General features: G+C 37.5%; 1 protein-coding gene across 8 annotated transcripts in view; it reads left to right on the top strand.

The window, feature by feature from the left end:
• Positions 1–906: 906 nt before the first annotated feature.
• senp6a (SUMO specific peptidase 6a) overlaps positions 907–25,714 on the top strand; it is a 52,405-nt gene continuing 27,597 nt past the window's right edge. The window contains exons 1-8 of one of the 8 annotated variants that reach the window (XM_079831813.1): positions 907–1,341; positions 8,331–8,424; positions 12,963–13,026; positions 14,563–14,660; positions 14,812–14,952; positions 15,314–15,375; positions 18,744–18,832; positions 22,507–22,891. In XM_079831813.1, the coding sequence (XP_079687939.1) occupies positions 1,311–1,341; positions 8,331–8,424; positions 12,963–13,026; positions 14,563–14,660; positions 14,812–14,952; positions 15,314–15,375; positions 18,744–18,832; positions 22,507–22,891 (964 nt within the window). In that variant the 5' untranslated portion in view covers positions 907–1,310. The remainder of the gene's footprint in view (positions 1,342–8,330; positions 8,425–12,962; positions 13,027–14,562; positions 14,661–14,811; positions 14,953–15,313; positions 15,376–18,743; positions 18,833–22,506; positions 22,892–25,714) is intronic. The other 7 variants (XM_079831814.1, XM_079831816.1, XM_079831815.1 and 4 more) reach the window with 7 other exon arrangements.

The raw sequence follows: 25,714 nt of genomic DNA, 5'->3' as shown, positions 1-25,714 counted from the left end.
AATATAATATAATATAATATAATATAATATAATATAATATAATGTAATGTAATGTAATGTAATGTAATATAATATAATATAATATAATATAATATAATATAATATAATATAATATAATATAATATAATATAATATAATATAATATAATATAATAATATAATATAATATAATATAATATGATTTTATATGATATAATATAATATAATAATGCAATGAAATATAATATAATATAATTAATATAAAATAATATCATGGAATGTAATATAATGTAATATAATATAATTTATTATAATTAATATAAAATATATCATGTAATGTAATATAATGTTATATAATATAATTTAATATAATTAATATAAAATAATATAATATAATATAAAATATAATATAATATAATATAATATAATATAATATAATATAATATAATATAATATAATATAATATAATATAATAATGTAATATAATATAACATAATATAATATAATATAATATAATATAATATAATATAATATAATATAATATAATATAATATAATATAATTAATATAATATAATTAATATAATATAATATAATATAATATAATATAATATAATATAATATAATATAATATAATATAATATAATATAATATAATATAATCTCTGATGTCAACTCTGTAACTTTAACTTTTAAAGTTAAGTTTTCGATTTTATTGTGTTAAAATTGTTATTTATATTCAAACCATAGTTATCCCCAACATTATGTATACAATATGCATCAAAATAGTGTTACACTGTCTACTACAACAACAAATGTCCTGCGGCCCTTAAAATCTCAGATACTTCAATCTTTTATTATATTGTAAATGTTATAAGAAATATATACCAATGCACTTGCAAATATATCTTTACTACGACATTTGACTGATATTGCACAAAAGTCTTGGCGGAAGTGACTCAATAAGCGCTTCATGCTGCAGAATAATGCACTTTTAACCGCTCACAGTGTCACAAAAATGTCTTAAAAATGTAATATTTTCTTAAATGTATTTTAATCTCCCACACAGGTCGGCTAATTCTCCTAATACTCTTTTATCACCGCAGTAAGACGGATATTTCTCCTCTCTCGTGCTGTTTTCAGCTGGATTTCTGCTCATTTGGACTGAAGGTGGACTGAAAAGCACAAAGCAAGCGACATAATTTGACGAATATTGAATATGAGGCAGATTGGGATGTGAACATGAACTCAAATGTGAAATATTAAAGTGTTTTAAGTGTTGGAGTGACAGAAGTCGTGCGCGAGATTAAGCACGTTTTGAAGAAATGGACCAAAATGAATCATAAAAAGAGTCTATTTATTGAAGGTAAGACAGGATATTTGTCTTTATTTGTCTGTGTTATGTCCTAATGAGCTGTTGTCTTGTGTTCGTGTATAAATGTGAACATTCAGTTTTCACCGTGTGTGTGTGTGTGTGTGTTAGCTCACGTGCTAACCGAGCCGCTTCATTCACACAAGACTCAGGAATAAAAATACACGTAAATGTTGCGAGTAAACGATAAATATACTAACATTAAAGTGTATTGTATTACATATGTGTAGTTTGAAGGCCTGTCCTCTTGTTTAAGCGTCTGTTTCAGTGTATACATGCTAACACAAACTGAGGCCTGATGCAATGAGGCGATATAAACAAACCACAGGAATATGTGAAATAAAAAATGTCATAAAAACAAATGCGTCAAAAAATATCAAGACTTTATCTATGTCCATTCATCACCGCTGTCTTTAGCTTGTTTTAGCCATGTTTCTCAGTGCTTTTGCGTGGGCCCGACATCATACAATGATACATTGTGTGTGTGTGTGTGTGTGTGTGTATTAGAATAGTATTTATTTTATATTTTATTTACTTCTACAAATGACTAGAAAATAATATAGTATGCTCTCATTAGCAGTCATAATGCATGACATGCATTAATAGGGCTGTGCTGAGTTTGATGGATTTATGTCAAACATTTAGAAAAGTCTCAGAACCAGAACTATTTAAATATTTAGTAGTATACATGTTCTGGCTTTATTTGTTTTTTCTTTTCTTGTGTAAAAATGTTCTTGGCAGGTAACTCAATGAATCAATACCCCGCTTGAGATCGTAGTCAATGTTTTACTCTTATTCATGACCAAATATTTACTTGCCCTGCCAAAATTTTAACTGACCCACCACAAAAAAAGTAATAGATAAAAATAGTTTGTATTGTTTGACCCATGCAACCTTAAAGGCACAATATGTAAGATTTAAAATATCCAAAAACCACTAGAACAGTGTTATATATTGTGTTGACTTGTGTACTTGCTTTATCCCAAATGTTTCCAATTGTTTAAATCCAGAGAAATAAGTGATTTTAACCAGGACACAGACTTAAATCGGTCGTACTTTGAAACTTTGAATTTCTTAAATTAAAAAAATTGATTTAATCCAATTTATTTGGGTTTCACCTCAAATATTTTTAGTAGTGGAAACTTGGTTAATTCAATAAATGCTACCTTATTGGTAACACAATGCTTTGATATCATTAGCATAGCTGAATGAGGACAACAATATAAAACATTTAACATTTAATATAAATCTGTTCTCAAACTAAGCTCATGCTCCACTCGTCACATGATGGAAACCCCCCCAAAAACCCAACACAACAGAAACTCTTCTAAACTAGCATAACAAAACATTAAACACTACTAAATCTTCACCTTAACGTTAATCTTCCACACCAAAAAAAAAAAAGATATAACACTTAATTGTAGCATTTACTCTCCCTTTTGAGTGTCATGACAAAGCATGCTGGGAAATAGAAATCCCAGCCCAGTTTCAGTTCAATTTAAGTTTGTCTAAATCAAAAGAAACAAGTTCATAGAACTCAAAACAATGAAACGATCCTGGTTACTTCAAATGTGTCAGAATAAGTTTATTTTGAATAAGTGACATCTAGTCGGCGAAAAATGACATATTGTGGCTTTAAGTGGGAGTTTTAGTGTTTAATGCTTTATGCTAGTTTAGAAGAATTTCTGTTATGTTGGTTTTTTTAGGGGTTTACCATCCTGTTGACGAGTGGAGCATGAGCTTAGTTTGAGAACCGATTTAGGGATGAACGATATTATCGGCACGACATCGGAATCGGCCGATAAACGCTTAAAATATAAAATTCGACATCGGCCGATATGAAAAAATGATGCCGATATGCCTTGCCGGTATGATAACGTGTTGATATGCGCCTGCAATAACTCACGTGTGCAAGGACTTCTATAGCGATAAGATCACGTCAGCCGTGTGCTCATTCTTCAAGTGAAAACAAGCAAATGCATTGCATGTATGGTGATTTATATTGACAGTTTTTAAATGCTGCCTTGAATTTGTGAATCAACTCAGGATTGCCAGGTTTTCACAACAAAACTAGCCCAAAACAAGCACAATCGCGTCTCCTCACAGCCTCTACAGCAGCTGAAGCTCCTCCAGGTCCTAGAGCCCGACCGGGAGAATGTTATATATAGCCTATTTAGTGGAGGCGCTGTTGTTACAGTAAAAGTGAATGAAAAGTAGAAAACACAAATAAATAGAAGTTACTTCTTTATCTGAATAAATAAAGCAGTAATGAAGTCAAAGCACAAGCATGGCATGGCAGATATTAATCTGTAATAAAATGTTATGAAATTGATGATGAAAAATAATCCAAGGAGCTCTAAAATAATTGTAAAAAAAAAAATTGTATCTGAAGCTAAATACAGCATCAACTGATGCCATGCCACTCCCACTTCATGTGCACAAACATTAAATCCAAAAATAAAATATTTAGATTACAACCGCATCTGTCAGGGGTGATAAATTACTGACTTTATTATTGTTACTTTCAGCGCTTTTAGTATACTCTTATTATAAAAAGAACTTTATTAACATTTATTTATCTTTAACAAGTATCCTTTTAGTAAGGAGACCTCAGAAATCTGAAACCAGAATGAAAAAAATAAATAACATTTTGCTCAAAATGGTGGTTTCCAAACAAAGGGAAAAAATAAACATATATCGGTATCGATATCGGCATCGGCCAAAATTAGTTGAAAAATATCGGCATATTGGATATCGGCAAAAATCCAATATCGTGCATCCCTAAAGAGATTTGTTATGTTTTATATTGCCATAGTCATTCAGTAGCAGTTCTATGCTTATGCTATGCTAAGGTTATCAAACCATTGTGTTAACATTTGCTGAATTAGCTAGTTATAGCTAGCTACATTACCACTACTAAAATATGATACTTTTGCATGATACTTTTAAACAGGGCTCGACATTAACGCTTGTCTGGGACAAGTGGATTTTTTGAAGGGGCAAGTGAAAAACAATTTGACTTGCCCGACGGACAAGTATCCTGATTAAAACGTCAAAACAAAAAATAACTAGGGAATCACCAAAGTGCAATAATGATTCTGCATTCAGTGTAAGTGGAGATCGATAGTGGATAATAATATAAAACAAACTGACGTTAACAAGGTTGAGCTGTTGATGCTCGTGCAGCCTCTCGAGGAGAAAATCGAAAACAAATGAGCGCCGCTCACACACAGAAACTCAGTTAACATACACGGTTAAAATTGTGCAGTTTTTATATTTATAACATATGATACAGTTAAGCAACATCACACTAACAAGAGTGTTGTTTTCCTGAATACCATCACGACTGAAAATGACACTGATTTCATACGCCAGTTCCATAAACCATTATTTAACATTAAGTCACTTACATTTTAGAAGTAATATGGACTGTTTTTGTTCTATTTCAGCAGCGAAAATAGTTCCAAACAAAGATCACAGCAGAACCATAACGCATCTCACAGCAACAGTGTGTGTTAGTGAATGATTCAGCGTTTTAAGGAATCGGTTGAATCAAAGATTCAATGGCCTATTCGTAAACGACCGCCAAATTCTTGAATGATTCAGCCGTTTCACTGAATCGACTCAATGACTCACTCATTCAGACGGTCACATGCCGCCACCTACTGGTGATTTAGTTTCATCTTTCCAACATTTCTTATTTGTGTATTCAAAAATATTTAAAATAATCTCATAACATTATTTAATGCAGTTGTAATTTTTCAGTGTAAATGATTTTATTTGATTGGTAACAGCCTATAGTGTCTTATTCTAATTCAATTTATAGATCAAATTTAAGAATATAAAAGGAAAGCTGAAGCATATCCTATATTTAATAAGATTATGGAAAAATGCCCTTTATAAAAAGGTACAAATATGACAAATATGCATATTTAAATATGTCAAAGCTGATTCAACACTGGTGAGAATATTGCTTCAGAATAGATTATATTTGCAAAAAATATCCGGACAAGCAAATGTTTTACTCGGACAAGTGAATGACAGATTTACTTGTCCGAAGAACAAGCGTGTGAACAGGCCTAATGTCGAGCCCTGCTTTTAAAGGAACACGCCACTGTTTTTGTAAAAAGGCTAATTTTCCGTCTCCCCTAGAGTTAAACAGTTGAGTTTGACCGTTTTTGAATCCATTCAGTCGATCTCTGGGTCTGGCGCTAGCACTTTTAGCATAGTTTAGCATAGATTATTGAATCGGATCAGACCATTAGCATCTCGCTCAAAAATGACCAAAGAGTTTCGATATTTTACCTATTTAAAACTCGACTTTTCTGTAGTTACATCGTGTACTAAGACCGACGGAAAATGAAAAGTTGTGATTTTCTAGGCCGATATGGCAGGAACTAACCTCTCATTCCTGCGTAATAATCAAGAGCTGTGAGCCGCACAATGATATTACACAGCGCCTGAAAATATTCCCCAGCTAGGGAACTTCCAACGTGACCAGCACTAAGTTTGTGTAGTTGCATGAAATGTCCTCATATTTCATATTCACGTCATAATACAAGTGTAATACCTGTGTCATTATACAAATTTGTGTCCTCATAAACACACACACACACACACACACACACACACACACACACACACACACACACACACACACACACACACACACACACACACACACACACACACCTGTTACTGCCATTTCCTAATCCTTTAAAAAGGCTGTAAGTAATGTCTTACATTTATATTCAATTACACGCTGTTATCCCATTACGGTTACTACTCTCATAAAATACTTGAATTACACGTTGACTTTTAAACCTAAATTTAGCGCCTAAAGCAGATATTTCAGCTAAATTAATGTTTTTGAGCTGAATATTTATTGACTCCTTCTCAACTGCATTCTGTCTGTTTGTCATGTGCCCTCGTTCAGTGAAGTTTAAAGCTGTCAGGACGCGCTTTTCATGTAACATTAAATGTAAATTAATTATTAGTACATTGAGGATATAACCTGGAAGCGCATGACAGGGTGTGTTAAACGCTTAATCTTGAAGCTTAAACTACAGATTCCTCATGTTTTGGGCGCTTGGATCATGTGCCTTTCCTGCATCAGCTCACTCTGTTTCCTCCACTCTTTCTAGATGCATTTTGTCCATAGAAATGCGTTATTCAGTGTGTAATTTGGCGCGACTGGTTTTGCGCACAGAGAGCAGACCCGACTAATCTATAACGAGAATCGTTGTCAATGATTATTAACGATTTTATCGACTAGTTGTTGCATCCCTAATTGTCACCAAAACGGTTAAGTTACTAGCATTCTTCAAAACATCTCCTTTCAGGGTTTTTCCTGGGTCAAAAATGGTCTTCGCTGGTGGCTGACAGACATGGTCATCCACACACACACACACACACACACACACACACACACACACACACACACACACACACACACACACACACACACACACACACACACACACACACACACACACACACACACACACACACACACACACACACACACACACACACACACACACACACACACACACACACACACACACACACACACACACAAACACACACACAAACACACACACACACACACACAGTAAAAAGTACCCTACCCATGTGATCTGCAAGCGCAATACTGACAAAACATTTTAAATAAATTCAAAAAAAGTTTGTAATTTTTGCTTATCTTATTTTGATACCTTGATGTTTGTTTTTGTTCCTCATTTTTACACTATTTACAGATAATTGTTTTGGTATATAATCATATCAATATTAAAAAGTAGTATTAAAAAAATTAACAAATAGCCTATTTTTCTGCCATATACAATTTCATAAATTATCAGCTAGCTAATAACTTTGTTCTGGGTTCACCTCACTCCAGTCTAAACTAAATGATTTATAGGCTATTTATTTTACTACACATTATGAACATAAATAAGCTGAAAGACTGTGGATAATTAAAACTAACTCTTACACCCACTCTTGCTGAATTGTGTAAGCACACTTGTGTTCTCCTTTCAGATGCGTTCTGAGTAAATGATTAAACTGATTTGTGAGTTCAGTTTTGGACAGATCAGATTTTCGTTAAAATGATTCGGTTCAAAGGAGTCATTAGGTGGCGAATCGGACATTAGCAGACACGAATCCCGTCTGTAAGAACATCGCAAAAGATTTGTCAACACTTCATAACCGGATAGGATTTGTTTCCCGTTTATTGAAAGTATGGTTTATGTCAGCTGGTCAGAGAAGAGTCAACGTTTGTTGAGCGCAATTCACACCCAGCGGTAATTAAAGGAAAACATCGTCTGATAGCGCCACGTGCAACATGGATTCGGTCTTCCCACCTTTTGATTTTGATTAACGTAATATGTGAAATATAAGAAAGCTAAGAATGCTTATTTTGAAGACTTTCTGATTGTTCTCGGTCACTCAAGCGCAGCAGTCATCTATTCTACATCACTCATAAATCACAATAACTCATCAAATAAGGCTTTGGCGGGACAAAAATTTGTTTTGGCGGCCGCCAAAAAAATTTCAATGTAGGATAAACCCTGCCTTTGTGTTCTCCTTTGAGTAAATGATGACAATTTTTGTTTTTGGCTGAACTATTCCTTTTAATATCTTGAGAAAAAATGACTGGGCAAGGTCAGACTCTTTGTGGAGATTTATTGAATAACAAAGTTTGATGAATACAGTATATAGCTATAGCTTGTAAGTATCTATGTTTTTTTTTAAATCAATTTAATGCATCATTGGTGAATAAAAGTCTCGTTGCAAACCTTTTAGTGGTAGTTTAACTGATACTGGGTGAGTCAATAAATGCATGTTGGAGTTCTGAGAGTTGATGTATATTTACATCTTATTATTATTCCATGCGAGGGAAAGAGCTCAAGCGAATTTGATTCCTTATGATATAATCCTGTGTTTGGCTGTGCTCTGATCCGTTGTTCTCATGTGTTTGATAGCCCTGGATAAATGTGAGGACAGGAGAGATGGAGGCTTTAAGCAGTCCTGGAGGTGTTCTCTCTCAGATGATAGTGAAGACGACAGCAGACATGAGTAAGGTCATTCAGCACAGAGCAGCTTACAGCCCACTCAAGCATCTCTGCATGAACCCTTCCTGCACGCTTAACGCTGCCTTGAGCCAAACGCTATCACTGCGGTACTCAGAGAAACATCAGGGTCAAAGAGAAGAGGGAAGACATGCAGAACCCCAGGTCACTGTATGGAAAAGAGCTGGCTTTATCTCTCAGATCTCTGTGTTTTTACACTAGAACCCAATCTTTGTGATGTAGTGTTGTCAAAAGAACCGACTTTGGTACTAAGTCGGTACTGAAATATTAAAAATGTGACGATACCAGCGTTTCCCACGAGCATATTGGCCGTATGTACTCTGCAGGTCTTGATGCACAATTCCGATTTGGTGGCTATATCCGATTGACATCATCTTTTAAAAGCGACCTGTATCCGATATTTGCATTTACACTACACACTGGCGAAACAGCCCAAGACGTTCTGACCCGGAAAAGGAAGTAAAACGGTGCTATATGCAATGGATAAAGACAAAATGATTATTCAATGTTTTGCTTTCCACACTTTCCGCTTTCCGCATCTTTTAGTGATGCACCGATCATGTTTTATATGGCCGAATCCGATACTGATTTTTTTTCAAGAAAACTGGCTGATTCCGATACCAATTTCCTATCATTTTTTTATTTTTATTTTTTACACAATGAAAGAATGAAAGTATTCAAGATGTTTATTTGGTATTTAACAGGCTAAATTGGCTTTTGGCCAATGAAAACAAGTCCGCAATCTGAAATCAACGGGACATTGAATTGGAAATTAAAAGGCTGAAAGGTGAAATTAAAGGCAACAACTGCATATTCTGCAATCCAAACAAAGATGTTACTTAAATCAGCATTTGTTTTTAGATTCAGTGTAAAGAAAAAAATCTTTACCAGTGAAATTAAATAAAACCAAAGTATATAATTGTTCCAAAATACCAAATAATGTTTAGTGCAATGAAAAGAACTAAGATGCTACAGCAGGTGCTTTTTAAATCAAATGAAATCGATGTAATTTTAAGGTAAAATAAAAATGATCATCCTATAGGCTACAGAACTGATAGTATTTCATTTCTAAAGTGCATGCATTTTCTTCTTTACAAAAATAAATATTTCGGCTTTGTCACAAGTTACGCCCGTTTCACACATACTCCATTTGCAGTGCGTATGCGGTGCGTATTTTTTTCCGTACCCATGTTAACGGATTACAGCTTTCACACTGCGCGCGGATGCTGTCCGTCAGTCCGTTCAGGTGCGGTGCGTCTGCAGCAGTCCGGCGATCGTTTCCGTACCGAGTCTATTTTTTGCTGTGCTGCACTGCGGAATTAAAGTGACAGAACATTGTTCGCTTTAAAATAAACATGTACTGACGCGAAAATCTAGTAATTTTACCACAGATGCATATAATTTAAAATATACTCCGTTTCAAAGTCAACACATGGCTTTTTTTATCGGGTAAAGCAAGGAAACGACACCTTACCTGGCATTTAGGTTTAAAAAAAATTGAAATAATGGAGAGCACATGCGTTCCTGGAGGGGGAAAAACAAAGGCCTTTATGACCTGCTTTTAAAAGGGTTTAAAAACGAAAGAAAAGACGAGAGTCGGCTGTTTTTGTATAGCCTATTGTACGTTTCTAATTTAATATGTTTATAGGCTATAAGTTATATTTAAATGTGTTGCCACTTGTGTGAGCTAAATGTTTAGGCTATAAATATAAATAATGAATTGAATAAAACGTTGTTTAAATGTACTACTACGTTAAAACGTGACATCTATGAAAGTGTAAACAAAGAGAATTGCAATTCTGACAAGCCATGTTCAGTAACAACTTTGGGATTTGAAATAAAAAAAATTATGAATAAATGCTGTGTTTGTGGTATACAACCGCGGATCAGTTGCGCGCTGCAAACGCAGCATATATGAAAGCACAATAGCGCGTGCTGCTCCTGCACCGCATACGCACCGCATACGCACTGCAGACGGAGTATGTGTGAAATGGGCGTTAGTCTGTTTTGTTCTCATCCGATCCAACACGTGAGAAGCTGAGCTGAACAAACGCTCACTATCTGCGCTTGTGTAGGGCGGAGAGGTAAGCTCGCGCAACTTCAGCTCGCGCAGGAAAGCGGCTCTTCATTCCCTTCAGCCTATCTCGTCTCTTCCCTCAGTTCTCCAGTTTCCAACACACAAGTGACATGTTCACGAATGATTGCAATATAGGCACGCGGGCGCACCGGAAAAATCGGCAGAAAAATACAAAGAAAACCAAAGAAAATTGTTCCGATTTTTGGCCGGTCAACCGGTGCATCTCTACTATCTTTAAAGTTCAGCAAAACATTGCCTTTGTCCTCCATCGTACCATTAGTGTCATGTGATCGCAGTTTGTGTCCACCTGAGTTGACGTCATTCGCCTCCGTCCCTTTTTCAATGATGTACGACTGGCATCTACTGGAGAATATCCGATTTGACCGCTTACATGGCAGATGCAAATGCACGTATCCGAATCATATCGGATTTATTACCACATATGAGTGAGACCTGAATCCGATGTGAGGATATCAGTTTTTTACACGTTCACATGTCATGTCCGATCTGTGCCACATGAGAGGGAAGAATCGGAATTGGGTCACTTGAACCATGCAGTGTAAATGGGGCCTGTTGAGCTGATTCTTAAACACCTGATTGGCCGTTGTGTTCATGTGCTCAACAGATGTGTCTGTGATTGGCTACAATGTTCAACGCTTCAAAAACATGTTTTAAAGGGTTAGTTCACCCAAAAATGAAAATTCTGTCATTAATTGCTCACCCTCATGTTGTTCGACACCCGTCAGACCTCCGTTCATCTTCAGACACAAATGAAGATATTTTAGTGTAAATCTGATGGCTCTGAAAGGCCTCCATTGGCACGGTTCACTCTCAAGACCCATAAAAGACACTAAAGACGTCGTTACAAAGTCCATCTCACTACAGTGGTTCTAAAATAACTTTATGAATCGGCGACAATAGTTTTTGTGCGCAAAAAAACCCTAAATAACGACTTATATAGTGATGACGATTTCAAAACACGGCCTCATGAAGCTTCGAAGCGTTATGAATCAGTGAGTCGATTCAGCAGTTTGAATCGCCAAATTTCAGCGGTTTGACACACGATCCGAATCATGATTCGACTCACTGATTCATAACGCTTCGAAGCTTCATGAGGCCGTGTTTTGAAATCGTCATCACTATATAAGTCGTTATTTAGGGGTTTTTTTGCGCACAAACTATTCTCGCCGATTCATAAAGTTATTTTAGAACCACTGTAGTGAGATGGACTTTGTAATGACGTCTTTAGTGCCTTTTAAGGGTCTTGAGAGTGTAAAGTGCCATTGAGCCAATGGAGGCCTTTCAGAGCCATCAGATTTACACTAAAATATCTTCATTTGTGTCTGAAGATGAACGGAGGTCTGACGGGTGTCAAACGACATGAGGGTGAGTAATTAATGACAGAATTTTCATTTTTGGGTGAAATAACCCTTTAAATAGACATTTTTGACGCTCTTCACCGAGCGCTTACACAGATATACGCAGGAGCGTTTGAAAGCAGGCGTCGATCAGTGGATCCGTCTATCATTTGGGATCTGCTGAGAGAGACGCCTGCTTTCAAACGCTCCCTGGTATCGTCACTTTTTTAAAATTTCAGTACCGATTTGGTACCGAAGTCTGTACTTTTGACAACACCAGTGTGATGCCAGAGTTGGGTTTGTGTGAAAGTGATTTTATGAAGTCGGTTGTACATTAGCGAACCTGTTAGATCCGAGTCTACACACAAGAAATAGTAGATTCATCCCCGGACGCCGGATCCTGTCAGAAGACGTCCATTTTGTCTGGTGTCTGAAACCTGTCAACAGCAAGTCTTGTCTGCTACACAAAAGTCTTCTATCAGCCAAGATGTTGACTGAGAAAGCCAGAGATGAGCAGAAATCAGGAGACGAAGTAATGATAATATAAACAAGCAGGGTTTATTTATTGAATAATCTTAGTTGCTTATGTCTCATTGCTCAGACTTTGTCCGACTAACAGAAATACAAGTGTTGTTAAACCAGTCTGCTTTACAACAACATCCCATAAAGCCTTGAAATATTCCCCTTATCTCTTATTCGTGAAGACAAGCATTCCTCATTCCATGAATCCCACAATCATACAATTAGGTCCACTTGAAATGGAGGGAATGAAACTATGTGAAAAGAGACGTGTGGTGTAGGGGATTAAGGCCCTGATTTTCAGTGGAATCGAAGAACGAACTGGTGTGGTGTCATTTTAAACAAAATCAGGCCAAACAAAGTTTGTTTGGAGTTTGTTTCTGGAGTTTGAAACGGCTTGAAGATTTCCCTGTCGAAGGCGGAGCCTCTGAGCCACACCACCTATTATGTGATTCCCATGGACCAGTGGTCGTTTGACGAAATGTGTTTTGGCATGATTTTGTTTGACATCAAACCAAGTGTGAACAGATCCTAAGTCTCTCTATCTCTTTCTTTCTTGTTGTCCACTAGCACCGCCCTTGTGACCATGGAGCGAGTGAGTGGCCAGCAGGAGCTTTCACCTGAAGGAATCAAGGTATTTACTCTCTCTGTCTCTCTTATATGCTCCATTTTCTTTCATTGTCTGTCAATTATTTTTCGTAACTCGTTCTCTGGCGTTGACAAGTTTTTCCGGCTTTCTGTGTTGTCACTGTTATACGGTAGGGGGCGCTAACACGCATCTCCTGAGCAAGTACAGTATCGCCAGATCAAAACACAGGCAAAGAAGACGCAGAAACGAGCGATAACATATGTAAAATACTGTGATAATCAACACTAAACCGCATAGAAATCAAAACTGTTTAATGTTACTGAATGAAATGTCGCCCCAGGACGAGCTACATGACTGTGAAGCTTGTGTTTGATCATCGCTCTGAATCCCATCCAGACGTAGTCTTTGACGACAACTTGATTTTTCTCCGCTTTTTGCTCAATGTTGCTTTTTAAATAAAATGTACTCACATTCAAGTGTTGATAAAAAGAAGGAATGAAGCTAGAATAAAAACAGAGCATCTGTTCTTTCTTTTGATATTTTGCATGTTCAGATATTCATAAACAAAATATTCTGAGGGCCATGAAATTTGTGAAAATGAGCAACAATATCATTGCGCCGCTGCACTCATGGGACGGCTCACAGCTCTTGATTATTACGCAGGAATGAGAGGTTAGTTCCTGCCATATCGGTCTAGAATATCACAACTTTTCCATTTTCCGTCGGTCTTAGCACACGATGTAACTACAGAAGAGTCAAGTTTTAAATAGGAAAAATATCGAAACTCTTTGGTCATTTTTGAGCGAGATGCTAATGGTCTAATCCGATTCAATAATCTATGCTAAACTATGCTAAAAGTGCTAGCGCCAGACCCGGAGATCGGCTGAATGGATTCAAAAACGGTCAAACTCAACTGTTTAACTCAAGTTTCAAGTTCAAGTTTGGTTTATTTATATAGCACATTTAAACACAGCAAACATGGCTGACCAAAGTGCTGAACAATACACAAGTTAAAGAAACAAGGACATAGCCCAACATTTAAGACATAAAATCACAGTGAATTAAAAGCTATAGAGAAAAAGTAGGTTTGAAGAGAAGATTTAAAAGTGGTTACAGACTGAGCCGATCTGATATAATCCGGAAGGCTATTCCATAGCCTAGGACCGGCAATAGCAAAGGCTCTGTCTCCTCTGTGTTTTAATCGAGATCTGGGGACAGATAAAAGTCTCTTATCACCAGACCTCAAATTTCGTGTGGGATTATGTGGACAGAGTAGCTCAGACAAATAGCTTGGTGCCAGGTTATTTAATGATTTGAAGACAAAGAGTAGAATTTTAAAATCAATTCTGAGATGCACAGGTAACCAATGTAGTGATTTTAGAATTGGAGTTACGTGATCAAATTTGCGCTTTCTTTTGAGGAACTTTGCTGTGGCATTCTGTACTAATTAACTCCAGGGGAGATGAAAAATGAGCAAAATAGTGGCGTGTTCCTTTAATGATCTGATGTTGGATAGGACCGGTCTGCAGGTATGTTGAACTATGACCTTATAACCTGAGCGCTCTGATGTGTTTTTGGCAGACTCCATCCATGAAGCGCTTCAGTGCTAATGGGTCTGTGGAGACTCATGAACGACGTCCAAATCAATTAAGACCACTCAACAGAACTGGCAAGCTTAGGTATTGTAAATCTGGGCATATGGGTGAAAAATAATATTTACAATATAATTATAGCTTAAAGTGTTTTTAATTCCATTAACTTTTTTTTAGCAATATTCTCCAAGTCAGATATTTCTACTCATCCCCTTTGTTGTTGTTCATGGTCTCCCAGTGAAGCAGCTCATTCAGTGAGTGTCCCCAATCGAACCAGCTATCTGATAATGAGCCCAGCACCATCCCAAGGAGTTATGGTTCAGGGGCGGCTCTTCCAGCACACACAGTTCTCTGCTTCGAGCAGAAAGCTGGAGCAAAGGTATGGCACTGGACCAGCTGACTACAGAATAACAAGTGACCGATGTTTGACATCAAGTAGGTCAAAATGTGCTCTGCTAGAAATATGAGCATTGCGAGGAATGCTGCCTTGATTTTATGTTAGTAATCTGTTTTCAGGTGCAAAGGTAAAACCATGAGACATAAGCCTCTGTGTTTTTGTTCTGTCAGATTTTGCCTTTGTCTGTAGTTTGGGTCAAATAAGGTACATTCACATTCTTGGCTGCACACTTGATCTGTCTGTCCCTCAATTGTGAACCCAGAACATCAGATGTGACGTTTCTTAAGCGGATCTGCCGTGTTTCAGCACTCTTATGCTGTCTGCCAATGTGTCTCTCCTGCAGATCTGATCTGATCCAAAGAGTCGAGCTGGAGAACATTCTTCTCACGTGTCCTGAGATTTCAGGTAAGCACACTTTAGACAGATAAAGTTCAATCTTCTGGTGGTACTGAAGGAAAGGGCACATCGAAATTCAGAAAGGAGAGTGAACTGGTTACTGGAGTTATTTTATGAGCAATCAAGTAAAGTGTTAATGCTACATGTAACCTTTTTGTTCAAATGTACATCATAAAACCATCTTTCAAACTGTGTTTTGCCTTATTCTTTATCACTATGTCAAGCCTACAGTAATTATTTATGTTTTAGAGCTGCATCCTTTAATCATTCATCCATGGTGTTTACATCATATCCATTAGTCGGTGTTACCGGTGACAGGCACAACACCGGTTACATCTCTTTCCCACCGTGGCACCGTCGTTTTTTATAGTAATGAAATCCTTTAGTTCAGTTAGAGAACAGACAATTAAAAACTGAATGTCTGCTTAATACAGCGAGCCGAACGAGAGTCGCAGCCGGAGTCAGATTTCTTTTATCAGAGACTGGCAAGATGACAGCGGAAAATTTGGTTTCAAAGCGAAATGTAAAAAAAGCGCCTATTTAAGTGAGTTTGTCATTGTTTTTCATGAAGAATAATAGTCAAATGAACCCACCATTCAAGCAACCCGCCCCAAAATAGGCGCTAATTCTAAACCGAAAGTAAAACGGCCGAACTGTCATTCACGGTGTGTGTCCACTAGTGCGTTTTCAGTTCATGAATTCATTAAAAACACTGGCTTTGTTTCGCACCGTTATGAATGCCCCGAGCGGCCGTGTGCATTTTACTTTCGGTTTAGAATTAGTGATTTAAAACCAGTGGGAGAATTTCCTTACCGTCTCATCCCTAATATCCATAAATAAAGGAAAGAAGCTCAGGCTTCTACTATATGAAGTGGAACAACTGAACCCCAAAACAGAAAAGTGTTTGCAAGCAAAAAAAGGGGAGCTATAGTACCGATAATAAAACATGAATCAACATAGTTTGCATTTGCATTGAGTGTTTATTTTGTTAAAGGGTTAGTTCACCCCCCAAAACATTCTGTCATGAATTACTCATCCTCATGTTCCAAACCCTTAAGACTTTCGTTCATCTTCAGAACACAAATGAAGATCTTTATGAGGAGCTTTCTTATCCTCCTCTGGCAGCTATGCAAACGTGATGCGTAAAACGAGAATTAACGAGAATTAACCTCATTGGTTTTCATGTAATGACCAAAACAATGTTCCTCTGCAAGTAACCACTAAGGGCGCTTTCACACCTTCCTTGTTTGGTCCGGATTTTCTGACTTTTCAGTTTGGTCTGAATCAAAATTGCAGGTTCGAAACCTTTCCTAGACCACAGTCCGGACCAAACAGACGAAATTTGGTCTGACAAAAAGAGGTCGTCTCAGTCCGGATCAAACTGAACAAAGGTTTGGTTCGTTTCTAGTGTGAAAGCATTTTCTGTACGGTTCGTACTTTCAGACCATTTACAGGAAGCTCATGTTTATGTTTAAATATTATAATGTTATTTTTAAATTCAATCTAGGCTACATTAATTATGAAAAATGAAAAGATGCGCAATATGTCTGAAGACAGAAAATTATTTTGAAAGAAATTTTGTATGATTTTGCTTAGAAAGCCTTTCTTTAATGTGAATTTAGCTTTGTATAAATTGTATCTTAATTTTAATCAACGTTTAATCAGATAATTAGATTTAAAAAATAAGCAGCAAACAGTCTATAGCAGACAATAATTGCGGGAGCGATCGCATGCTTTGCACATGAACTGGAGCGCGTCTCAAATAAACCGTAACTCAGCAGATACTCGTCTCACAAACATGAGAAATATGTGTATATAAAGCTTGAAATGTCCACTTTTAAACGTAACGAAAAGAAAATAGTAAAGCAATGCGCACTGTTCAATAGTGGCAACGATATGCGTCCGTTCATTCATTCTTGTCAAAGACGCTGACGTCAGACGCTCGCATAATTGACCTATCGGTAAGCCCCGCCCCCCTTAGATACTGTTGCTAACTCGGACAAACAAACGGCGTTGCTAGCAGTCTTACAATAACAGCTGTCAGTGTGAACACCTTATCCCAAGATGTCTTTGACACAGAATGTAGCGGACCCGGTCTGAATGATGGCCAAACTTTACTGATGGTTTATGAAGTTCATTACATCGTTTTTCACTCAACAACAAAACAAAAAAATCACCATAAGAGCTGAACAAACAAAGCAGAAGTGCGCATTAACGTCTCATTCACAAACTATCTCTCTCTCTGTTGCATTATCATTAACATACACAGCAAATTATACAAAAACACTCAAACAACTAACGTTACTAACAGTAAACAAACATATACAGACCGTATGCCTTTTCAGGGGTGCTAATAAACTGTAAACTTTGTATCTGAAAACAACTCAGAGAAACTGCGAGTGCGAGCTCTCCCTTTCGCCATCCGTAGACTATAATACCCATCAAAATAGGAGTCCTCCTTAGTAAGACAGATAATGTAGACCTTAAACATATCTCACAGAAATAATAAAAATATATACAAAAATTCTGTGGCACAGAAGGACCACCTCTCGTTGAGGAGCATTCAAGTGGGACTTAAATATATAAAAGATTTTAAAATAAATGTGGGAGATTAATTTGGAAGCTAGGATTTACAGATCACAATGCAAACGGGAGAAGCCTCGTGTTACGGTCTTCATGATCGCTACAATGTACATCAACACTGTTCATGTACATTAATTTAATCTTACCCTGCGGTACATTTAACCAGTTTAATATGGAGACGTACTGAAATGCAGACCTTCGTTTATGTGTTTTTGACCTACACTGTTAACGTTACATGACGTGAGAACAGTTAGTTATTGTGTATGTATATTGTTATTGTATATGTTAGCAGGGAATCACTAACTTAATCGTAACTTAATGAGATTGTGACCACCAGAAAATCCTCTCAGGATCCCTGGAGTCAGGGTTACAGTACCCCAGGCACATCGTTTTGCCCTTTTTGTAGCATAAACACCATCAAACCGATGAGAGCTTCGGATTTTCCAATGCATCTCTATGGGCGCTGAAACCTAAAGATGTCCGAGTTCCGGTCCCAGCGCAACTGATACTCAACTGCCATTGGCTCATCTGAGTTTGAGGGGAGGGGCTTACGATAGGTCAATTGCAATGTGAAACCAAACCAAAACTAACCGAATGTATAAAAACATGAACTTCGGTTCGGACCTTGGTGCGGACTTTCAGGTGTGAAAACGCCCTAAGTGTACCAAACCAAAATCTACACTATTTCACTTTTAAGTCGAGATTGATTAGCCTGAAATGCGCTCTCTGAGATCTTTGGAGCTCTTAGAAACACTTGATTATTAATTCATGACTGTTTTTCTGCTGTTCACCAGATTCAGGAGACACACCCATTAAGAGACGTGTCCATCAGAAACGGCGGACGATGAACAATAGTCCTGAGACTGTGGGCGCACCAGTTGAGGTGAGACTCTACCTCTACATTTAAAGGGTTAGTTCACCCAAAAATGAAAATTCTGTCATTAATTCCTCACCCTCATGTCGTTCGACACCCGTCAGACCTCCGTTCATCTTCAGACACAAATTAAGATATTTTAGTGTAAATCTGATGCTCTGAAAGGCCTCCACTGGCTCAATGGCACTTTACACTCTCAAGACCCTTAAAAGACACTAAAGACGTCGTTACAAAGTCTATCTCACTACAGCGGTTCTACAATAACTTTATCAATCGGCGAGAATAATTTTTGTGCGCAAAAAACCCCTAAATAACGACTTATATAGTGATGACGATTTCAAAGCACGGCCTCATGAAGCTTCGAAGCGTTATGAATCAGTGAGTCGAATCATGATTCGGATCGCGTGTCAAACCGCCAAACTGCTGAAATTTGGCGATTCAAACCGCTCATTCGACTCACTGATTCAAAACGCTTTGAACTGCTGAATCGACTCACTGATTCATAACGCTTTGAACTGCTGAATCGACTCATTGATTCAAAATGCTTTGAACTGCTGAATCGACTCACTGATTCATAACGCTTTGAACTGCTGAATCGACTCACTGATTCATAACGCTTCGAAGCTTCATGAGGCCGTGTTTTGAAATCGTTATCACTAAGTTATTATTTAGGGTTTTTTGCGCACAAAAACTATTCTCGCCGATTCATAAAGTTATTGTACAACCACTGTAGTGAGATGGACTTTGTAACGACGTCTTTAGTGCCTTTTAAGGGTCTTGAGAGTGTAAAGTGCATTGAGCCAATGGAGGCCTTTCAGAGCATCAGATTTACACTAAAATATCTTCATTTGTGTCTGAAGATGAACGAAGGTCTGACGGGTGTCCAACGACATGAGGGGAAGTCATTAATGACAGAATTTTCATTTTTGGGTGAACTAACCCTTTAAATGTGTGATTGGTCAAATGTGCAAGTTTTTATTCATTAACACAAATGTAATGTCATCAATTACCCACCCTCATGTTGTCCCATCAGACATGATTAACAGGCTTTTATTCACATGAGCTGCACGATTTCTGCTTCTCTCGATTAATTCAAAATAATAATTGAGATATTGGCCTGCTGTTTATTTGACCTGAAATGTTTTATTTATTTAACATTTCCATTATCTTGCATTAGTAACAAGCCTCCACTATCTTTCCGGTTGGGGTTGCCAGATGTTGTGAGTTTAAATCCCCCCGAAAGGAGTTTTTCTTGTAAAAGGATACAATTTCTACCCAGTGTTTACTCAATCCATGCGCACACGCTCTTTCTGGGCTGCAAAAAGCACTGATGATCTGACAACACAGACAAACATGTATGTTGGAGTTTAGCGCTGTACATTGTGAAATCTACGTCTGTGAAATCAGTCTACGTTTCTTCATGAGGCCGTGTGTGTGATTTGCTGCGGCTAAATCTGTGAGTGAACCGTCTGTGACAAACTGTAATAAATCCAAACATGATTCTCGTCCATATTGTAAAGTTGGTTTTAGAAAGCCGAATTACTGAAATGCTTAGTTATTATTCTTCTGAGACAGAAAGTTCTGACTCTAACTTCTCCTAGAGCTAGAGCTTTAACTCTACAACCTCCAAACTCGGCTCAGACCTTCAGACTGTTCTGACTTGGCTCATTAAGACTCCATTAGCTGCCATTTAATGTACTATTTCTAAGCCATTGAGACTCATTTAAGCTTTCCATCCATCCATCCATCTATCCATCTATCCGTCTATCCATCTGTCTATCATTCTACCTGTCCCTCCAGCCAGTCCATCTATCCGTCCATCAGTCTATCCATCCATCCATCTGTATATCATTCTATCGCTCTGTCCAGCCAGTCCATCCAATCCCATCCATCCATCCATCTACCTGTCCACCCATCTGTCTATCCTTCTACCTCTCTGTCTGTCCATCCAATCCCATCCATCCATCCATCCATCCATCCATCTATCTGTCCATCCGTCGATCATTCTACCTGTCCATCCATCATCCATCTATCCGTCCATCCATCTGTCTATCCTTCTACCTCTCTGTCTGTCCAGTCACTCCATCCAATACCATCCATCCATCCATCTATCTATCTGTCCATCCGTCTATCATTCTACCTGTCTATCATTCTACCTCTGTCTGTCCAGCCAGTCCATCCATCCATCCATCTATCTATCTGTCCATCCGTCTATCATTCTACCTGTCTATCATTCTACCTCTGTCTGTCCAGCCAGTCCATCCAATCCATCCATCTATCCGTCCATCTGTCTGTCTATCATTCTACCTGTCTGTCTATCATTCTACCTGTCTATCCACCCATTCGTCGATCCATCTGTCTATCATTCTACCTGTCTGTCTGTCCAGCCAGTCCATCCAATCCCATCCATCCATCTATCATCCATCCGTCTGTCTATCATTCTACCTGTCTGTCTGTCCAGCCAGTCCATCCAATCCCATCCATCCATCTATCATCCATCCGTCTGTCTATCATTCTACCTGTCTGTCTGTCCAGCCAGTCCATCCAATCCCATCCATCCATCCATCTATCTGTCCATCCGTCTGTCTATCATTCTACCTGTCTGTCTGTCCAGCCAGTCCATCCAATCCCATCCATCCATCCATCTATCTGTCCATCCGTCTGTCTATCATTCTACCTGTCTGTCTGTCTGTCCAGCCAGTCCATCCAATCCCATCCATCTATCCATCCATCCGTCTGTCTATCATTCTGTCGTCTGTCTGTCTGTCCAGCCAGTCCATTCAATCCCATCCATCTATCTGTCCATCCGTATGTCTAGCATTCTACCTGTCTGTCCAGCCAGTCCATCCAATCCCGTCCATCCGTCTATCATTCTACCTGTCCATCTGTTCATCCATCCATCCATCCATCCATCCATCTATCTGTCCATCCGTCTATCATTCTACCTGTCCATCTGTTCATCCATCCATCCATCCATCCATCCATCCATCTATCTGTCCATCCGTCTATCATTCTACCTTTCCATCTATTCATCCATCCATCCATCCATCTGTCTGTCTATCATTCTACCTGTCTATCCAGCCAGCCCATCCATCCAATCCCATCCATCTAATCCCATCCATCTATCCGTCCATCCGTCTGTCTATCATTATACCTGTCTGTCTGTCAGTCCAGCCATCCAATCCCATCCATCTATCCGTCCATCTGTCTATCATTCTACCTGTCTGTCCGTCCATCCATCCGTCCATCCAGCCTTTGTTTTCCATTTGATAAAGCATTTGATATGAGCAAAATCACCTCAGTTTAACCGTTACCGTGAAGCCCTAATATAGAGCACATCAAATACGGTAAACTGTTTAAACATGCTTTCTTGACGCGTGAGAACCAATGAGGCTCATTCCTGCGTCAGTCAGGTGTGGTTGAGCTTTAGTTTAACATTTTTGATGTGCTCCATAAATGTGTGTGTTCATCAATGCTTGAGTGTGAACAAAAGCCAAAATTAAGTCTGTTCATCATGTAAAGCGGCATAAAGCTCTCAGATTTCATTTGTGTAACAAAGATGAATGAAAGTCTCATGGGTTTGGAACAACATGAGAGTGAGTAATTGATGACACTTTACATTTTTGGGTGAGCTAGCACTTTAAGTGTGTAATAAGTGTATTGTCGGACCTTCTCACACCCAGCAGCCCCTTCAGCCTGATGATTACCTCACAGTTTGCGGTAAATGTGGCCAGCCAAGTGAGGACCATGTGAAGTGTGACAGCTGTGGATTTATCCTTCCTGCTGAGACTCTGCCTCTTTCTGCTGTTGCATCAGCACTGCCTCCTCGACCCTCCGTTCGCTCGCAGCCCAGCCTTCAGATCAGCAGAAGCTTTTACGAGCCCACTGGGGGGTGCTCTCAACAGCTAGACCTTATAATAAACCCATCGGTGCGGATCACCCACGGAAATATGCTCCTCCCGCACAATGGAAGAGCCGTCGCCACTTCTGGAAGCTCGGCGTGTAATGGACACAAGCAAGCTGGAGGCAAGAAACAGGTCACCAAACCATGTGAATTAAACGACCCTAGTAAGTGCACTACACTTCAAACGCGCATCACAGTTATGCTACAAATGATCATCTCAAACTTTTGTTGGTTCGATAATACCGTATTGTTCCAAATGTACGTTTTTTTTCTTAGAAATCCATCTGAAAAAACGGGTTTGTCTTATATTCAGGGTCTAGACTTTTATATGTCAATAATAAACCCACAGCAATAGGTGGCCAAATACCAGTGTTAATTTCGTTTAATTATTTTCGTCAACGACCTTTTTTCAATGACGAAAACGAGACGATAACTAAATAAAAACTAGTGTTGGATGACAAAAACTATGAGGAAAATCAACTGTCATTTTCGCCAACAACTAAAAACGAGAGGAAAATGTTAGTGAGGGTGGATTAGTGAAGAGATCCAGTCAGAACTGATGTCCTGAGTAACAGATGAGCACATTTGATCTGAACTGATCTAACGGCTGGAAAACACGGCTCATCCCCAATCCAGCTCCAGAGCGGCTCAATCAATCAATAACACACATTTATGCCAGGGAATCGTTTATGAACTAATGCTGATGAATAATGACAATGTTTACTTTACCATGTTTATATAGTAATATGTGTCAGACGGTTGTAACAATGCATATTTTATCTCCCTCATCTGAACTTGAAGCAACCAGTCAATGTGTATTTCGAGCTTTATAATTAAAAGTCACGGATTAAATACAGTTTATTGTGTAAGCAAAAACGAATATATAATGTAATTCCCATTTAATTCATAGTCAGGAGGAAAGACCAGTATTTGACACATATTCAATAAAGTATCAGGGTTATAATAGTTCACTAAAACCATTAAAAAAATTTGAAATTAAATAAATGTTAACTGAAATGAAAAAAAATAAATAAACTTACTTATTTGAAGCTTTAGCTTAACCTGATATGGCCTACTAACTAAAACAGAAATACAAAGTTACAAAAACTATATAGATTTTTTTTTTTAAAAGCAAAAAAAGTGATTTGAGCTCTTTCGTGTATTTTTAATGTCAAAAACTAAATTATGTCAAAATGTCAGTTCAAGTGACAGTCGGTTATGTGATGCTTAAATGCTTGATGTATTACAATTTAACTAAACTCATTAGATTTTAGGAGACTAAAACTAAAAACAATTCAGGTGACTAAAATATGACTAAAACTAAATGACATTTTAGTTAAAAGACTATGACTAAAACTAAATCAAAATTTGCTGTCAAAATTAACACTGCCAAATACACGTAAAACAAGAGTGCCAAGACATACGGTGTGTCCGAGTGTAATGTTAGAAGATCGAGAGTAGAGGTCTGCATTCGCCCGATTGGTTTTCTTGCGGCAAGGCAGTACATTTCCAAATCGAAGACTGTAGCGGTCGGTAACTCTGGTGTACTTTGGACAGGAGCGATAGTTCGGTAATAAAACTGTCGTCATTCAGCGACATTCTGTTGCTGTGTGTATGTTAAAAAAAATATTTAAAGAGATAGTTCACCCAAAAATGAAAATGAGCCCATGATTTACTCACCCTCAAGTCATCTGAGGTGTGTATGACATTCTTCTTTCAGACGAATAAAATCTGAGTTATATTACAAATGTTCTGGCTAATCCAAGCATTATAATAGCAGTAATAGTTGCTTTGTTTTTGAAATCCATAAAAGTTTATCTGTCCGTCATATAACTGCTCCACGCGGCTCTGGGGTGTTAATAAAGGCCTTCTGAAGCGAATCGACGTGTTTGTGTAAGAAAAATATCCATATTTAAAACTTTATCAAGTAAAGTTTCAGCCGACCGCCTTAGTGAAGTGTTGTTAGGCTATGGTTTTCACTATGGGATGGATGGCCTAGTTGTTGTATAATTCAGATGGGCTACAGGTTATTTTTATGGTATGCCAAAGTTTATTTTTAAATGTGATCCTTTGTACGTTTTTACCCGTTTTTACCATACTTTCAATACAAAAATTTAAATGTGAAAAAAATGCAACATAAAAGTTATTCTCAAATAAAAGCATTTTTTTTATAAAATACAAGATTTGGTTTTCAAAAAGGCACTACAGGTCAAAAAAGTTAAAAAAGAAGTCTCTTCTGCTCAGGCTTCATTTATTTGATCCAAAATACAGCAAAAACTGTAATATTGTGAAATATTTTTAGTCTTCAGTGTCACATGATCCTTCACAAATCATTCTCATATGATGCTCAAGACACATTTATGATTATTATCATTGTTTAAAACAGTGTTTTAATTTTTTTTGCAGGATTTAATGACTAGAAAGCTCAAAAGAACAGCATTTATCTGAAATATAAAGCTTTATAAATGTCTATACTGTCACTTTGGATCAATTTGCTGAATAAACATATTCATTTTAAGTTCTTTCCCAAAAAAATAATAATTCTTACCGACCCAAAGCTTTTGAACGGTTGTATAATGTTGCAAAAGTTTTCTATTTCAGATAAATACTGTTCTCTTGAACTTTCTATTCATCAAAGAATCCAAATAGAAAAAGTTATTTTACATTTTAATAATATTTCACAATATTACTGTTTTTTTTTATTATATATATATATATATATAAAATAAATGCAGCCTTGGTGAGCAGAAGAGACTTCTTTAAAAACATTAAAAAATCTTACCATCCAAAAACTTATATCCGGTAGTGTATAGGCAGGATATATAATTTTACATATGAAATATACAATCTGACTTTTGATCTGATTAATCAAGGAAATAATCAATAGATTAATTGATTTATATCAATAATTATTAGTTTGCAGCTCTCAAATCTAATTTGTGCTGCTATAGTATATTCTGTATACTTTACAAAAGTTATGGGTTGTT

Source organism: Gobio gobio (genome assembly GCF_949357685.1).
Source record: "Gobio gobio genome assembly, chromosome: 12".
Classification (NCBI taxonomy): domain Eukaryota; kingdom Metazoa; phylum Chordata; class Actinopteri; order Cypriniformes; family Gobionidae; genus Gobio; species Gobio gobio.
This window is presented reverse-complemented; position numbering and strand designations above follow the sequence as displayed.